This window comes from Nycticebus coucang, chromosome X, assembly GCF_027406575.1.
Source record: "Nycticebus coucang isolate mNycCou1 chromosome X, mNycCou1.pri, whole genome shotgun sequence".
Classification (NCBI taxonomy): Eukaryota; Metazoa; Chordata; class Mammalia; order Primates; family Lorisidae; genus Nycticebus; species Nycticebus coucang.
Genome location: NC_069804.1, coordinates 176,320,730 through 176,337,474, shown reverse-complemented (window position 1 = coordinate 176,337,474; position 16,745 = coordinate 176,320,730). Strand labels below are relative to the sequence as shown.

At 41.6% G+C, this 16,745-nt stretch overlaps 1 protein-coding gene across 4 annotated transcripts; it reads right to left on the bottom strand.

Annotated features, from left to right (window-relative positions):
* Nucleotides 1-7,947: 7,947 nt before the first annotated feature.
* Nucleotides 7,948-15,759, bottom strand: SLITRK2 (SLIT and NTRK like family member 2). 4 transcript variants are annotated; one of them, XM_053580486.1, is made up of 3 exons: nucleotides 15,543-15,759; nucleotides 11,872-11,925; nucleotides 7,948-11,385 (listed from the first exon to the last, which is right to left on the bottom strand). In XM_053580486.1, the coding sequence occupies exon 3, from the start codon at nucleotides 11,340-11,342 to the stop codon at nucleotides 8,805-8,807; it is 2,538 nt and encodes an 845-aa protein (XP_053436461.1). In that variant the 5' UTR covers nucleotides 11,343-11,385; nucleotides 11,872-11,925; nucleotides 15,543-15,759; the 3' UTR covers nucleotides 7,948-8,804. The 4 variants fall into 4 exon arrangements, with proteins under 4 accessions (XP_053436461.1, XP_053436463.1, XP_053436460.1 ...); XM_053580488.1 differs by lacking the exon at nucleotides 11,872-11,925; XM_053580485.1 differs by lacking the exon at nucleotides 15,543-15,759 and having other exon boundaries at nucleotides 11,618-14,824.
* Between the last annotated feature and the right edge of the window lie 986 nt (nucleotides 15,760-16,745).

The window sequence follows — 16,745 nt, the reverse complement described above, 5'->3', positions numbered from 1 at the left end:
AAAATTTTAAGTTAAACATTTGAAATAAAATCATACTATTAGTCTTTAGTATCCCAGTGGCATCTTTTTAAAGTTATTTTTTAAGATGGTGGTTTAGACGAGGATAACCTACATTTCCTTTTGTATGACCTTCTGTAACAGAAGAAAAGATAATACACAGTAAAGTGTTGCTGGATTTTTCCTTTCAATCACTAATGCTTTTAATAAGCTTCTCAGAAACCTCTAGGAAACAGAGGAAATTTTGAATGGATGCTTTTTCCTCTTTTCCACTCAGGCAAAAGATCTTGTCAGCTGAATATTGCAAGATCAAGGGCTTTATTTCTTTGTTTCCAGTTAAAATCTATTTAACCATATAGAGATATGTTGGCCTAACAATAAAACCATGGCTGAAGTTTATGATCAGGAAGAGGCCAAACACTACTTGTCTGCTAAGAGCTTTGCTCACTGGAACGAATCATTGAATTTCTGAAGCTCAACTGAGTCGTCCAAGGGGTTATCAGTCTTCCGGATGATAAGAAAGGCAGTGCTGGCAAAAAGAGTGGGGTGATGAAACACTAAATGGGAAAAAATACTATTTTCCAGGAAATGTGAATATGTGGTCTTCCTAGATAGATCTGTAGTTTAATTTGCTTAATTATCACACAGAATAATTAAATTCATTCATCAACAAAAAATACAATACCTTTGAGCCACAGGCGCCACCCAAAAATACAATACCTTTGAAAGACAGATAAATGGAAAATTAACCCATTACCTTCACCACCCACCCAGCCCCCACAAAAAGCAATAGCATGTTGTGATTTAGAAAGAAGTAAGAAAACTATTTAAACTTTTGAAACTCAACTTTAGAAATAGAGATTAACCAAAGATGAATGGTGCATTTGAGTCCTGTAGAAATAAAATAAGAGTGGGGTTATATCCAAGGTAGATACTGAAAAGAGAAAAGGTTTAAGAGATTTTCAAGCTTAAATAATTGTCTCAACATACTACTTTCTTTTGTGGGTAGCATCCATTCCCAAAGTAGCCTAGAATCATACAGTACTAAAGTTGGATTCATCCATGGGGTTTATCAAGTCTACCAGTCTTCCTAGATAGAGAAGCTGAAACCCAATGAAAACCATGAGTTGTTCTCATAGCTTTACAGTTACACTAAGATCAGAACCTCAGATCCTAGAACTCTTCACTGAGAAATGCTACCTGTAGGTTCTTATTTCATATAAATTGAACTTGATTAAACAAACCAATTGAAATAATATTTAATGTGGTCTTGAATCCAAAGAATTTCTCTTGTATTTATAAGACTTAAGAAACTAATCAGGCTCGGCGCCTATAGCTCAAGCGGCTAAGGCACCAGCCACATGCACCAGAGCTGGCAGGTTTCAATCTGGCCCGGGCCTGCCAAACAACATTGACAATTAAAACCAAAAAATAGCCAGGCGTTGTGGCGGGATCCTGTAGTCCCAGCCACTTGGGAGGCTGAGGCAGGAGAATCGCTTAAGCCCAAGAGTTGGAGGTTGCTGTGAGCTGTGATGCCACGGCAGTCTACCCATGGTGACAGCTTAAGGTTCTGTCTTAAAAAAAAAGAAAGAGAAAGAAAGGAAGGAAGGAAGGAAGGAAGGAAGGAAGGGAAAGAAAGGAAAGAAAGGAAGGAAGGAAAGGAAGGAAGGGAAGGAAAGGAAGGAAGGAAGGAAAGAAAGAAAGAGAGGAAGGAAAGAAAGAAAGAAAGGAAAGAAAGAAAGGAAAGAAGGAAAGGAAAGAAGGAAAGAAAGGAAAGAAAGAAAGGAAAGAAAAGAAAAGAAAGAAAGAAAGAAAGAAAAAAAAGAGGGCGGCGCCTGTGGCTCAGTGAGTAGGGCGCCAGCCCCATATGCCAAGGGTGGCGGGTTCAAACCCAGCCCCGGCCAAACTGCAACCAAAAAATAGCCGGGCGTTGTGGCGGGCGCCTGTAGTCCCAGCTGCTCGGGAGGCTGAGGCAAGAGAATCGCGTAAGCCCAAGAGTTAAGAGGTTGCTGTGAGCCATGTGACGCCACGGCACTCTACCCGAGGGCGGTACAGTGAGACTCTGTCTCTACAAAAAAAAAAAAAAAAAAGAAAGAAAAAAGAAAAGAAAAGAAACAAACTAATCAAACAAGCAGAGCCATAGGAAAAAACTAATGATAAGCTCTGGAAGAATTCATCATTCAGGTTTATCAAAGAGTACATTTTCTCTCAACTTAGAATGTCCCAATTCCAAAAGTCAATAATATGGCAATCTCACAGCTCAGCAGTAAAGCTACTTGTAACTCTAGAATTAAATCATTTGGTTTGAGGGACAGACCTTAGTCTGCCTGCATGTAATAAACTTTAGATCTTAGCTGTGTGTTACTATACTTCCCTGCCATTTGTGTGTGTATGTGTGCATGTATGTGTGTGTATGTGCCTCTTTGTTTGTAGTTCTGAAACTGTTTGAACTAAATATTTAAGACTTCCTGAAACAGCTAAGAACCCATTTTAATTATTTTTAAAGTTAGATCCTCCAGTTTTCAGCAATTTCTTCAGTGTTACTATGAGAACCAGAACTCCATTCATTTACTCATTCATTTATTCATTAAAAATACTTATTTTGGAGTTAAGTATTATGATTTAAAATGCTATGTTAGATATTAGTGACATGAAAGAAAAAGAGACTTGAGAAGTGAGGGCTTTGGCCAAGGATTAGTCCATTCACCAATCCTGTCTGCCTGATAGTCACTTTGTGAATTGAAAGGTACCCTAGATTATACGTTGTAGCCCACATTCTGTCAGGATCAAATGTCCAAAAATGCCAGGTAAAAGTCAGACTGATACCTAGCCCAAATGTTCTTTTTAATGGCAAATGTTGATAGTAAATATAAAGTGATACCTTAAAATAAAATTAATAAAAATGAAGTATAAGTAATTACAAAGCAGTTGCCCAGGGAAAACCTAATTTACATTTTTGGTCCCCATCCAGGAATGACAAAATTTATTTTGATGTTCTTTTGCTGGTATCAACATACACATTATGAACTTAATGTTTTTTGTTACATGTATTCAGAATGAGAGCTGTACATTACTTTTATTCTCATTTCATTTAAACTGATCTTTTTAAAGGATCTAATGATCTGATGTACTAGGACCAATTCTCATCTTCTAACAAAACACTTTAAAATGCAGCTGTTCTAGTTGTCTTAACTGTCCTATGAAGGCTACATAAATGAACTGACTACATTATGAATTTATTAACAATCTTAAGAGACAATAATTTGTTTTAAGTTTTCATGTCCATCACAGGAACCACAAGTCCTTTTTTATGTTATACATTTGTGAATGGAGCAGATATATTCTAATGTTCAATCAATTGGCTATAATGTCATCATAATCACAGGAACAAAGGAACCCTCCTCTTTCTCTCTCTCATTGTTAGTTCTAACTCCAGTCTTTGGGAATATAGTGATAGCATTTCTATTAATGAACTCATAATTTCTATTTGTTGGGCTTATGAGTCAGTCTGTCTCTTATTTTATAATATATAAATTTATTAGACAGAATTTTATAATAAAAATTTGTTCTGATGTGGATGTGTGTATGGCGGGGATAGAGGAGAATCAATAGACATCTCTCTTGAATTGTTTTTGTGGTTGGTTACTTGTAATTATTTAAGTCTGATACTAATAGATATTTGTGGAAAAGTATTAATATGTATTTTTTAAAAGCTCATTTTACTTTAAACATGTAAACTGTAATCATACGTGGTATAAAGAATCAAAACCTTATTTGTAAGCATGTCAAGACAAAGAGGACACTGCCCACAATATTTTGTCTTAATTCCTTTTCAGATTTAAAGAATTTTTCTAACTAATTTAAATATTTGTTTTAGAGAATATTTATTAACTGAAAGCTAACTACAGCAGAAAATAACTGTGTAAACAGTTTATCCAATAAAAGACAATATCATTTGATCACATTTCAATATTTCATTTTGTCTATAACAGCTCAAAATATGACATTTATTTTTTGAAAAAAATGTCACTATTTGGCACAGAAGTCTATTTACACGAGAGCTTGTTTCATTTGCCATTTATTCTAATAACTTGAGAACAATTATTTGCAACTAAATCTAACAGTATTTGTACAAGTAATTTCAAGCTAAAATACTGCTAAAAAATTCCAGTACTCATGCAATTAAATATGTTTACATAATAACATTTATTATGAAACCTGTGATTCTAACAACTTCATAGAATATGAATATAGGAGTCACTCTATCCTCTACTGAAACATGGCCACATCTGAGAGAGGAGACTATTTAGCAGAAAAGTCCTGTGTTCAACCAAGTTGAAATAGGCTGACTACTCAGACCATTTCCTCATCATTGAGGAATATCTGCGCCATCACAGAATCATTAGATAGCTCAATTCACACCAAACTGTAGCAATCTTTTAAGCCTGAGACCTTAGCAACCAACAAACTTGTAGCACGAGCAGCCTTGCAAAACGTACTTATTATGCAGATGGGCTCCGTTTTGAGCAAAGCTGATATTGAAAATCCAAATATACAAAACAGATGAATTAGAGAATGATTTTAAAATGATTTTTTGCTTTATAAAAGGATACACAAGTTTCCTCTAAATGGCAGCTTCTTTAATGCATTTAAAGTACAATTTGATTTATGAAACTTCAATTTGTATGTGGCTTTTTATACAATCATTGTGAGAAGCAAAGTATACTTATATACAATACTTAATTTTCCCTATCAGGATTAAGGTAAGTGTCTTATCTTTGTATTGGTAAAAGACACTTAAGCCAAAATATTATCTTTTAAGTCACTGAAATATAAAGTAAATACTGCCTCTAAAACATGGATATTATAGAAAATGTAAGTACATTTTTGAATTTGTATTTACAATTTTGGTAGTCATCTTAAAAGAGCAGATCTTTAGATAGCACAAGCATATGGTTATCTTTAGGCCATAATATTGGCCCCCATTCTGCAGAAATTTTCTTTATTTAGGTGGTTTTATTCTTTTTAGCTGTGTAACTCCAAAGAGATGTTAATAGTGGTTATACTGTAGCCAGACTATTTATATTTTTGTTTTATACTTCACTGCTCAAAATCACCTTTAAAAACTTAACCTCTTGCATTGCATTACTGTTTTCACTGTGTACTCTGGGTGATTGTCATTCAGGTAAGGTTCTCTTTTATTAGCACTGAGTTCCTTGCTCTGGTGAGGGTGGATAGTAGGGGGTATTGCTGGGGTAAGGAGGGGAAGATTGAGATCCTGTCCACTATATCTCTTTGTTCCCTCAGCACACAGCCTAGAGCCTGACACCTAGGAAGCAAGCACTCAATAACTATTTGTTGAAAGAATGAATGAATGGATGAATGAAGGGATTAGGAGAATTGCCTGGAAGGCTTTCTTCACTCTAGAGTCCAATCTAATATGTTTCTGGAATGTGTACAATCAAAATGAATTTTCAAAGTCTGAAAAAATCATAGGAACCTCTCACTCTTTACACACCCTTGGTAAAATTCATAAAATATTGAGCCCTTGGAAAAATATTGATGACTTGGAAACATTTATAAAAATTAAGTCACCTTAGAGGTAAGGGGGGGAAAAAAGAGGAAACTGAAGGGTCATTTTCTTACCAACTGCTGGAAAGAACTAACAAGGCACACAGGTTGACCAAAGTCCAGAACCAAATTAGACTCTTGGCAATTGTGTTCAGACTGAAAAGTCGTACTATTGAGTGTTTCAGTACAAATTTAGCCACAGGTATATTCAGAAATAGTGAAAGCAACTAATTAAGAGTTTCAATAGAAGGAAATTACCATTTGCCATTTGTAGGCCTGGAACCATGTCACCATGATGATGCTCATACCCCTTGAAAGCTGCATGTGAAATAAAAGTGAAACTGCAAAATACAGCTGTGGAAGATAAAAATCCTAAAATAATATGTTTGAAAGTACTTGGGCAGATAAAGCAAAACAATATAGTCAGTGGGGATGCTGATAAGTTAGTAAGAGTTAACATGTTTATCACTGTATTAGAAAATACAGCTTCAAAGTCTATAGTATATTATGCTTTTAAATAAAATACTCTGGACTACATTCAAATAATTTTATCTGTAAACCTCATGTGAATAAAATACAAATCTAAGAAGCATGAGAATATAGAATTAAACTATAATTATTAGGCAAAAGCATTTATGGATTTGAGTCCTTCCAGGAGCCTCTTTAAAATCATGCAATTAAATAAATATTAAGGTATCTCTCTTTAGGCTCAATGAGTTAATTTTTCTATGGACAATGGCATTTCACAGGAGTGATTTCAAAAAGAATAAGAACAAATATTGATGTGGAATCACTACATCAATACCTCTAGTCATATACTTTTAAGCCCATATATGCTTATTTGCCTTCGTAATCACTTCCCAAAATACCTAGCTCTGTATCTATATTTGTCATTGTGCCAAATGAGAGCAGCCAAAAGAGGATTTTTGAAACTATATATAAATGCTTCACTCCAAGACAAAGTGGTTTTCAGGAGTCATCGCCAAGTTCAACCAGCATTATATTCTAGCTCCTCTTCCGTGAAAAGTAAAATCTCTTTACATTAGCTTTCTTGTACATCACTTCATCCCACCATTTTCAACTTTGATTTATTTGATTAAAGTAAGAATTATGATCTCTAATGAAGAATAAACATGTTAGCTTGCCACTGTAGATACTTAAGTGATTGAGATTGTTAAAGGGATTTTTTTACTGAATACCATTTACACACACACACACACACACATATACACACACATATATACACTCACACACAATTACCTTCTATTGTTTTTTTTTAAAAAAACAGCAATTTTGCACCAGTAATTATTAATCCAAATAATTTGGATTTAAACTATTTCTAATTGAAAACCTATCACATGAATTGTTTATAGTGACAATTAGTGAGCTATTAGTCATTTTAAAGCTTTAAAAGTAAGTTATCAGGATCCACTTTAATCTCCTCATGATAATAAAGGATTATTATGTGAAGTAACCTATTTATGAAAAGGAAACAGTGTGCTTCTTTCAGACGCCATCACTTGCTTTAACAAGGAATTGAAAAGCTGGACTACTTTATATGCAGATCACCATCCCAGTTGCATAAGGATTTACAATAGACAAAACAAAACTATTTTTTGTTCTAAAGAAGGGCTGTTTGTTTAAATCACACAATAATGTTTGCATCTCAAAATTATCTACAGGCTAATAAGGCTTCATAAATACTATGTCGACTTGGTTAGTTAACATCATTTTAATGCTAAGACCAAAGTGAAAGGCTTGCTCAAGCTGACAAGGAAAAAATTGAAGTAATGTATGTCTAAAGAAGCCAGAAGGAAAAATATCCCCACTACCTTGGTTTAAGTAATTATTAATTGATTTAGAGATGCAAATAGTACATGATTTAATAGTATCCCAGTACCACTACCGCTTCAATTAAACTCAAGAGGAAAATGCTGCTTTGTTAGAAATGTGAAAATTGAGAATGATTCTGAATCTAACCTTTGTTCCTAAAAGAAATTGAAAGTAATGTACACATTTTTATCTCCATTGCCTTGAATTTGTATAGAACGTACTTGGGAAGTTTTAATTTGACCTTTCGAAGTCTTCCTTCAAGGTACTGAATGGCTCCTACGTCTTTGTTAAATGAGGTGTGTGGCGGCCTCTACTGGTGTGTGTGTGTATAGAAAATGTTTCAATAGGCAGAAAAAATACTAATTTCAATTAAAAAGTTAGAAATACAGACTCTTTCTTTTAAATTTATAAAAATATCTAATGCAGAAAAATATATTAAAAGTTGTGCAGTGTACTATTAATTAGGAAAATAATCTAAAACACTGACCATGTTAGTGTAAAATAATGATTTACGGAAGGGCATTAATTGTCCAATTCACTCTGATATTGGGTTAAATATATTTTATTAATGAATTATTAATCCCGACTGAGGCGGATTATTACCTCTAGTCCCTCGTTAAACCCCCTTAGTTTACTTAAATAAAATCACTTAGAACAAACTCAGAGGAAAGGAAATATTTTACAGTTAAGTCTACAAAGTCCTAGAACTAGAATCATTTAATGACAGGCTGGTTTCTATAATTCAAGCAAACTGTATGTTGACTCAGTATAGCTGAAACATCTATCTATTTTATATTGTTTTCAATTTCAAAAATACAACACATTAAAATATGTTCAATTTATCAAAGCTAAAAGCAACATTTAAGTAATGTACTTAAAGTGCGAAGGCACTTTAACACAAAGAAGTGATGCCCAGTGGCTATACTTGGTAACTGAGTATGGAAATACCATATATCATTATTTACAAAAGAAGTTATAGTCCCAAAAGATCTTTGGAGATCTTCTACAAAATACACAATATCCATTTTGATTTGAAAAGTTTGCCTAGTCTTTCTTAATTCACTACAATCTCCTCTTTCCACTCCCCCAATAGAAAAACAAGATGGTTTTGAAACAAAACCACAAACAAAATACAGGAAAACTGCATTGTAGAAACATTCATGTTCACTGGTGGTTCTTAAGAAGAGAGGGAACAAAACAGGGGAGGAGAGCAAGAGAGAAATAATTTAAAGGAAAACTTGCAAAAGCAATATCATTGCCTCACCCCATCTCCCAAATATTTCCAGAGTCCCTCATTAATGCTGGGAAAAGGAGAACACAAACAAACACAAAAAGCAAATGCAGTGCTTCCAGCAGTTTGGAGCAGCATCCTTTGATTCCATAGGGTTGTAAATGATTTCCCTTTACAGCTGACTGATTGCAGTTTGTTTTTCCAGAACTTCGAGGTAGTCTGGTTCTGATTGCGGCTTTGCTTGCAGTAAAGGGTGGTCAGGTTTTGACTGCCCCACAAAGCATTTCCTGGGAGTTCCATACAAAACGGTTTTATTGATTCTGTCTTGGTTTTGGCGTCGAGATTCATATGAAGGGGCGAACTGCCTTTTAGGTAGGGTACAAAAGTTATAGTGTACAAGCCCTGCACTGGGGAGTTCCTTGATTCTCTCAGCAATATTTTGATACAGCAGCTCGGGCTCTCTTGGTGTGGCCTGCTTTTCTAGCAACTCATTGGCACTTATTGTGTAAGCAAGTGTGGCTGGCTCTTCTTTTTTCTCCTCCAGGTTACTGTAGCTAAACTCTTGCAGGTTTCGGTAATAAGCTACTGGGTCTCCTTCCTTCTGCATGTAGATGGGGTTTTGGCACATTTGACCCACAGGTGGGGGTATATAGTTATAGACATGGCCATCTGCTTTATCGTGAGTCTCAGTGTTATAAGACCCATACTGTAACTGAAAAGAACTTACGTCCAGGTTGTTGGCACTCCTGGGAACACTTGGCACTCCCTTTCGGCGTTTCAGGACAAAGACGAATAAACCGGCCCCAAAGCAGACAGATAAGATGAAAACAACAAGCAATCCCAAAATTAAGACAGAAAGTGGAACTTCAGTGTGTAGTTCAGGATAGGAACTAGGAGACACACTAAGTGACCGAGGAGTGTCTGTGTTATGATTCATTGATAAGATGGATCCATCTGACAGGTTTGGACTGTCTGGACAAATAGCATCCCTCCCCAGAAACTTCAGTATCTCCCCTGCATGCTTAGCAGGAGACTCACACGTCACTTCATTGATGATGACAGGGGAATTGGCATGTTCTGTCCAGTCCTTTAGCCCCATGATGTCACAGGTACAGTCCCATGGGTTCTCTTGCAGATCTATCTGGATAAAAGCTGGAAGCTGATCTAGCACTCCTTTCACAGGCAGGTGAGAAAAATGGTTGTTTCTCAGATTCAGCCTTGTGAGAGCTGTGCCCCCAAATATATTATCAGGTAAGGACCGCAGTAGGTTGTTATTCAGAAACAGTAGCTGAAGGTTAATCAAAGCATCAAAGGTCAGTGGCTTAATTTCCTTAATGACATTATACTCTAAATAGAGATATTGCAAGCTCTGCAGTCCATCAAACATAGAAGGATACAGCACTTCAAGGTAATTGCCATTCAGATAAAGTCTGCGTAAACTGGTCAGGTTTGTAAAGGCACCTTCCTGGATGACTGCAATCCTGTTGTTCCCTAAATGCAACAAATCCAAAGAACTATATTCTAAAAGGTCATTCTTATAGACAGTTTGAAGATAGTTCCCTGTTAGGTAGAGTTTCTTTGGACTGGTAGGTTTGGGCTGCAGGTCAGAGATATTAGTGAACTTCCTTTCTTGGCAGTTTACGTTTAGACCATTGTCTGAGCTCTGAGAGGTGCAGATACAGCTACTGGGGCAGGTGAGGGGCACAGGGGACTTGGTCTGGTACACCATGATCGGTCCAAAACTCTGTCTGTCCTTTGACACAGTCACTCTGGGAGTTGGACGATTTCTCATTTTGGGAGGCCGGCTGGCTTTTGGAGCCCTTGTTGGGTTGAGAGCAGGATTCATTGTAGGTGACAGCCTTTGGACATGTGTGTCAACATGGCTGCCTCTCTGGCTGGAGTCACTGGCACTTTTTCTGGGACAGAGGTCTTGCCTGGTCAGTTGGGTCACATCTTTCCCATGCAGTCTAAAGGGAGTTTCACAGACAATCTCTCCCACGAAAACAGTTATGGTGTCCAGCCAAGCTTTGAGAGGAAGTAAGTCACAAGTGCAATTCCACGGGTTTTCCTCCAGTTGAATCTCCATGATTCCTCCGATATGTTCAAGGACTCCAGCAAAAGGCATGACTTTCAGCCTATTTCCCCTCAGGTCTAAGTGGGTCAGCAAGACAAAGCGAAACACATTGCTGGGCAGCGATAGCAGAAGGTTGTCATTTAGGATGAGTACTTTGAGCTTATTAAGTTTGCTGAATGCCCCTGCCTCAATGGCACTGATATAATTGTAGTCCGCCTGGAGGTACTCCAGGTTATCCAGGCCCAGGAAGGTGTCCTCCCTCAATACCTCTAGCTTGTTGTTGTTGAGGTGCAATCTCTTGAGAGTTTTCAGGCCACTGAATGCCCCGGTTCGGATCTCTTGCAGCCCGTTGTTACCCAGGTGCAGAGTCACAGCGTTGGAGTAATTAACAAATTCGTTCGGATATAGTCTTGTCAAGAGGTTTCCATTGAGAAAAAGCTGATAGATTCGATACTGGGGGGGCTGAAGCAGGCTGACAGTTGTAAATCCTTTGTTTTCACAGTTAATATTCAGTACGTTTTCCTTCTCTTCACACAGGCAGCGGATCTTGCAAATGTCTTTGGCAGTTTTGCGACTCTCCGTCTGTAAGATCCCGGCCACGGTTAACACACTGAGGAACCAAACGCTGCTCAGCATCTTTAGGCACCTTCGGTGTCAGCTCAGGTACCTACAGGCAAACCTTGGGGAGAGGGGCGGAGGAGGAAGCGGGGTACGGGGTAAAAAAGAAAGAAGGAAGCCTGATTAAAATGGCAAAGCAAGGAGGCAGAGTGGGAGGGAAGGAGAATGAGTGGGTGGGCAACAGGGCAGAATGAAATCACTGCGTTTTTCAAAGCGGTTCTTCTCTCCTCTCTTTACCCTTCCCCCAACCCTAGCCCACCCACACACACATCCAGGAACACACAAGCTTGCACCTGATTTCCCGGCGGGGAGCAGCTAGCCGCGGAGTCATTAGTAAAGGAGTTGTTCTACTAAATCCAGCCCATCTCCTCCTCCCCTGGGGTATCTTGAAGAGACCTCTCTGGTGTCTTGCCCGTCTTGGGCTCACAGCAGAAATTGCTTTACTTTTTTTAAAAACTGCGCAAAAAGGGGGTGGGAAAATCAGGAATCAGGGGGTTGGCTGCGGGGGTGGAGATGGCAAAGACAGCGCAGGGTGGGCGGTACTCACACATCAGGAGAAGACGGGACCCCCCTCCTCTGCAGTCCGCCAGGAGTTTAGCATCTTCAGGAAGAGAGGGAGAGCAAGGTAAAAGAAGACGCCGCTTCCAGGGAGGACACCCTGCTTTTTGTTGCTTGATTTAATTCGGTTGGGGGGGTGCGCAGAAATAAAAAATCCAGCAGGCGGCAGGAAAGGAAGAGGAGGTTTGGAGCAGAGGAAAGCTGTGCCGCCAGGGATTCAGGGTGCGATTGCGCAGGGAGGTCGGGGAACTGGCCAGCCAGGTCGGCTGGCGGCTGAGACGGCGGAGCCTGGAAGAGCGTTTCCAATCTGGTGGCGGCGGCAGCAGTGCGTCTAGCAGTTTGAATTTGAGAGGCTTTGCAGGCTCCCTGGGACAGGGCTAGGGTGACGTCACGGGGGAGGGGGCAGGCAGAGGATTGAGAGCGCGTGGTGGGGGAGGGTGGGGCAGACGCTTCCCTTCCCTGCAAGTGGTTTTGCAAAGCTCAATTCCGGGCTGCGTCAGTTGGTTCTGAACTACTCCACCTCCAAACTGGCTGGTGGCTGGAGAGGCTTCAGCAGAGGGGTTTCTCAAGGAGGGGACCCACTAAGGTGCTGCCACCGCCCAGACTCCTGGGCCTCTCTCACTTGTCTCTTCCACTCATACACACTGCGTGTGGAACAATTACCTGCCCATTCTTGGGAGGTCTTATCCCAGATTCCCAAGGAGGGGTCCAGACTCTTCCAGGAAGAGCTGTGAGAGTGTGTTTGTGTGTGTGTGTGTGGTGTGTCTTTTTGCTACGGGACTGGTGTCCGCTTGCCAGCTCCTAGCTAGAATGTTCTTGGTGCAGAGAGTGGGGTATGTGTGCGTGCACCAGTGTGTCTGTGTAGGAGGGCAATGAGTTCTCTTGGGGGATTTATGCTTTACATACAGAACTTTGGTTCAGTGCTGAGAGAATTACTTGCTGGGTGCTGACCGGCCAAACAGATATTTGTCTGGATTCTGACAGCCAGCTCGACTTTAGCTTATAGATTGAGATAAACGAAAACAAAAACCCTTCTCCCCTTGAGGTTTATACTTAGCCAGATAATGAGGTTTAAACGTGTACTGGAGGAAGGAGAGAAGTGGGTGTCAGAAAAGCACTGCCAGGCTGAGCCTCAGCTGGGAGTGGGAGCCCAGGGACGGGTGGTTGAGTCCTCCAGGCATAGGGGAAGAGGAGCTAGCAAACAGAGAAAGGCAGTGAAGGAAGTCTGGCTCTTGAGAAACACAGGCCAGGGAAAAGGAGTTCTGGATAGGGACCCACGTCACCTGGATTCTGGTCTGGCTCTCTTGCTAGATATGTCACTAGTTTGGGGGTATTCCTGTCTCTGTTTGCAAAAAGGGGTAGACTGGGTGGGCCCTCTCAGCTCTAGGATTCAATTTTAGTTTAAAAAACCATTTTAGGGTAATACTAATGGCCAGGAATTGGGTTTTTGTCTTCATTATCTCTTTTCACCTTAATTTTCTTACAGCTCCCTCCCCCAGACTCAGGAGTCTCCCAGTTTTGAGTCTGTTTGCAAATTGTGAATATTATTTGTGTTGCCTGTAAGGCCTGGGAATGCCTCTGGTGGTAAGGGGGTAATGGGTTAGGAAAAGGAGGAAATAAAGTAAAGTGGGAATGATCAAACTATGTGCCTGTTCCACAGATTAAAAACACTTCAATTCGTTTTTCCCTTCAGTTCAGACCTGCTGTAGAGAGGGTCAGCACAGGGTCCCATCATCTGGTCAAATGTAGAATAATAGACAACTACACAGGCCAAAAAAAAAAAGCCATCCGCGTACAGAAAGCACCCCCTCCCATGTTAAGCCCTGTCCTAGGACAGTTCAGCTTATACAAGCTTGTTCCTCTCCAAGAAGGGCTGAAGGCAGTTTGTAAACTCAGACACTAAGGCAACCTGTGGCTCTGATGATTCCTAGTGGATTTTTCTCAGGCTTTCTCCCTCAACCTCCACACCTTCTCCTTCCGAGAAAAGCCTTGGACCAGGCAGGCATCAGGATCCCTTTTTCCCCCTGTAATTCTTGTTTGGCCTTTAGCAAAATCCTTTCCTCCTCAAGACTCAAATTGTCCTTTTCTATGCCATAGGGCAACCTTGAGATGAGGGGGTGTTGGGAGAGGGGCCGCCCTTTGATTGGCCTTACATTTTCTATTGCAATTGTTTCATTAGATGCAAGCAGACTGATGCAATTCCCAACATAATTAGCCTTCCTATCCTAACACCCTTTGATAGGATATTTCCAAATATTAAAAGTACATAGTTCCTAGAGAGAGAAGATTTTTTCATTCAATGAACATTTATTAATTAGGTTAATTTTTCATTGACTAGAAGTCAATGTGACAGGGGACAAGACTTCAGAAAACAGGTTCATTTTACACGAGGACGTTTTTCAACCAGGGGAAATGCTGACTTGCTTAAGATCAAGAAATAATTAGAAAATTGTATTTGAAAGTAGAATATTACTTTTCATTGGCAAATACAATGATTTCCTTCAAGATACTGATGTTGTCAATACTTGAGGCTAGATTATTTTGCTAGGAATTTCACAGGGCAAGGAAGTGGGGGGGATTTGTAGGCTCTTGAAATTCTTGGCACTTAGAGAATCAAGGAAATGCAAGATAAGCTAGCAGGACCCCTGAGGTGGCATGGCAGGTCTTCATCCTTCCCTGGTTAGCTTCCTACACCAGTTGGTTGACCCTTCATCTCCTGCCTGTTCCTGAGTGTCCACAGCCGCTTTGCAAAACAGTTATTTAAAAAGTAAGTTTCCTTTGGCCTGGCATTTCTGGAATAACTGCTGTAACACCCCGCTAGGGAGAGCAGGCTTTCAAGGTGGCGATAAGATTGACGATGAACTGAGAACCCAAGGGAGGCAGAGGCGGACATTAAAATAGGGAAAATGCTCCCCTTCCTCGCTGAGGAGAGGGAGGCTTAAACAAGGACTCTGTGGCCTCAGTCTCACTCTCATTTAACGGAGAAGAGCTTGGCTCAGGTCGCCAAGGCTTCTACAGGACGCTGTGGGTGACCGCGGGTGTGCAGCCCACCTCCATCCCGGCCTGTCAGGCCACCAGGGGGTTAAGAAGAGTCCCGCAGGCCTGAGAGGGGACACTGCCTGGTCGCAGCCCACTTCTCTAAACACCCACCCGCTGCAACCAGGTCGAATCCCATTTCGGAAGGGTCCTTCCGGGAAACGTGGTGTCTTGGAGAGTCCACAGTCGTCGCTGAGAATGGGGCCCGGGCCGCTAGTGCAGTCTCCCCACTCTCCCTCCCCCAAGCCGCTAGACAGACGCCTGGTGTCAGTTCACTGCCCCAAAGCTGCGACGGCCATTCGCGCAGCGCTCGCTCCTGGGCTCTGGGACTCCAAGAGAGCGGCAGCTTACACTAGGTGCTTGGGCCGACCCCGGCAGCGCGGTCCACCGGGCTGCGGGAGGCGTCCAGCCTGACCCCGCCCGCGCGGAAGGTCCCAGGGCCAGAAAACCCGAGTAGGGGTTGAGGGTAGAGGGCGGCCGCCAGCTAGCTGCCCTGGGCAGATCGTTCCCAGCCTCCCTACGCCGGGTCCCCTCGTAAAGGCAAGCGGCCGGGAAAGGAGACGGGCTGAGGGAAGCCAGCTCGCCGGCCGCGTCGCCAGGCGTCCCCGAGTGCTCAGAACTTACCGAGCGAGCGCGCCGCCCGGATCTTCCCCCGGAGGCGCCCGTAGCATCTGCGACTTGGGGAGGCACAGGAGCCCGCACTGCCTGGGACTGGCGGGGTCCGGGAGGGAAGGCACAGTGTGGAGCGCGGGAGGCGCCCCCAGGGCAGGCAGATCCCCACTGGAGAGGCTCGCCAAGGGGCAAAGCTTCTGGCAGGAAGGAGGGAGGGAGCGGAGAGGGAGGAGGGAAGTAGAAGGGGAGGGAGGAGAAGGAAAGGAGAGAGGGAGGGATGGCGGCCCCTCTCCCGCACTTATCAATCACCGGGCAGATCAAATGTCCTCTCTGTGCACCCGGGAGGGGGATGTTCCAGCCCACAAAGGAGGTGCTGCTCCATTTCTTTGACAAGCGCTGCAGAGCGCTGCTCACGCCTCTCCGCCTCTCTCGCCTGGAACTCTGCCCAGCCCTTCCAGCTTCTACGGTGGGCTGCAGCTCGGACTCGGTCAAGTGAAATAAGGATGGACTCGGCTGGTACTAAATCCGAGAAGAGAATAAGACCACTGAGTAGAAGTTACGGACCAGGGAAAGAGCAGCCAGCCATCCGAGCTGGACACCCTTTGTGACGGCTGCCTCCCTTAACTAGTAAGCGCCCAATCACTGGAGTTCGCAGGCAGATATTTAAGGATCTCCTATGAGGATGGTAAACAAGGAATTTCTATATAATATAGAAGTTACTAAGCTAGACTTTTGTAAATGTGTTAAAAAACAAGCCCTTTGCAGCGTCCCAATGCCCTTTTTAAGATTCATTCTTTTTTATTCTTCACGACGTTGCTTGGATCTACTAGAGCGTTATTTTTGCCTCCTCCCTTGCTTTTTCTCCTTTCTTCTTCCTTTTATTAGTAGTCCAGGTGATTGTGACTCTTTTAAAGGAAGGTGCTCAATGAAAGATTCAATGTAGTTCAAGACTGAGGTGCGGTTTTCTGCAAGAGCTTTGCGGTTCTTCTCAAGACTTGGTTTCTCAGGGCATCTCCTCCACTCTCCCAGAGTATTCGAGATGAACATGCAGTTTATTAGTTTATGTCTGGAGTAGAGAGTTAAAATACCTTGATGGCACCAAGATGTTTACCCTTAAATCCTGGAGGAAAACGACCTTAATTGAAGTTGTCTCTACTCCCTGTCATTTTCATATCTGCTATAGTCTGTAAAATCTAAATCCTTCAGAATATCTGG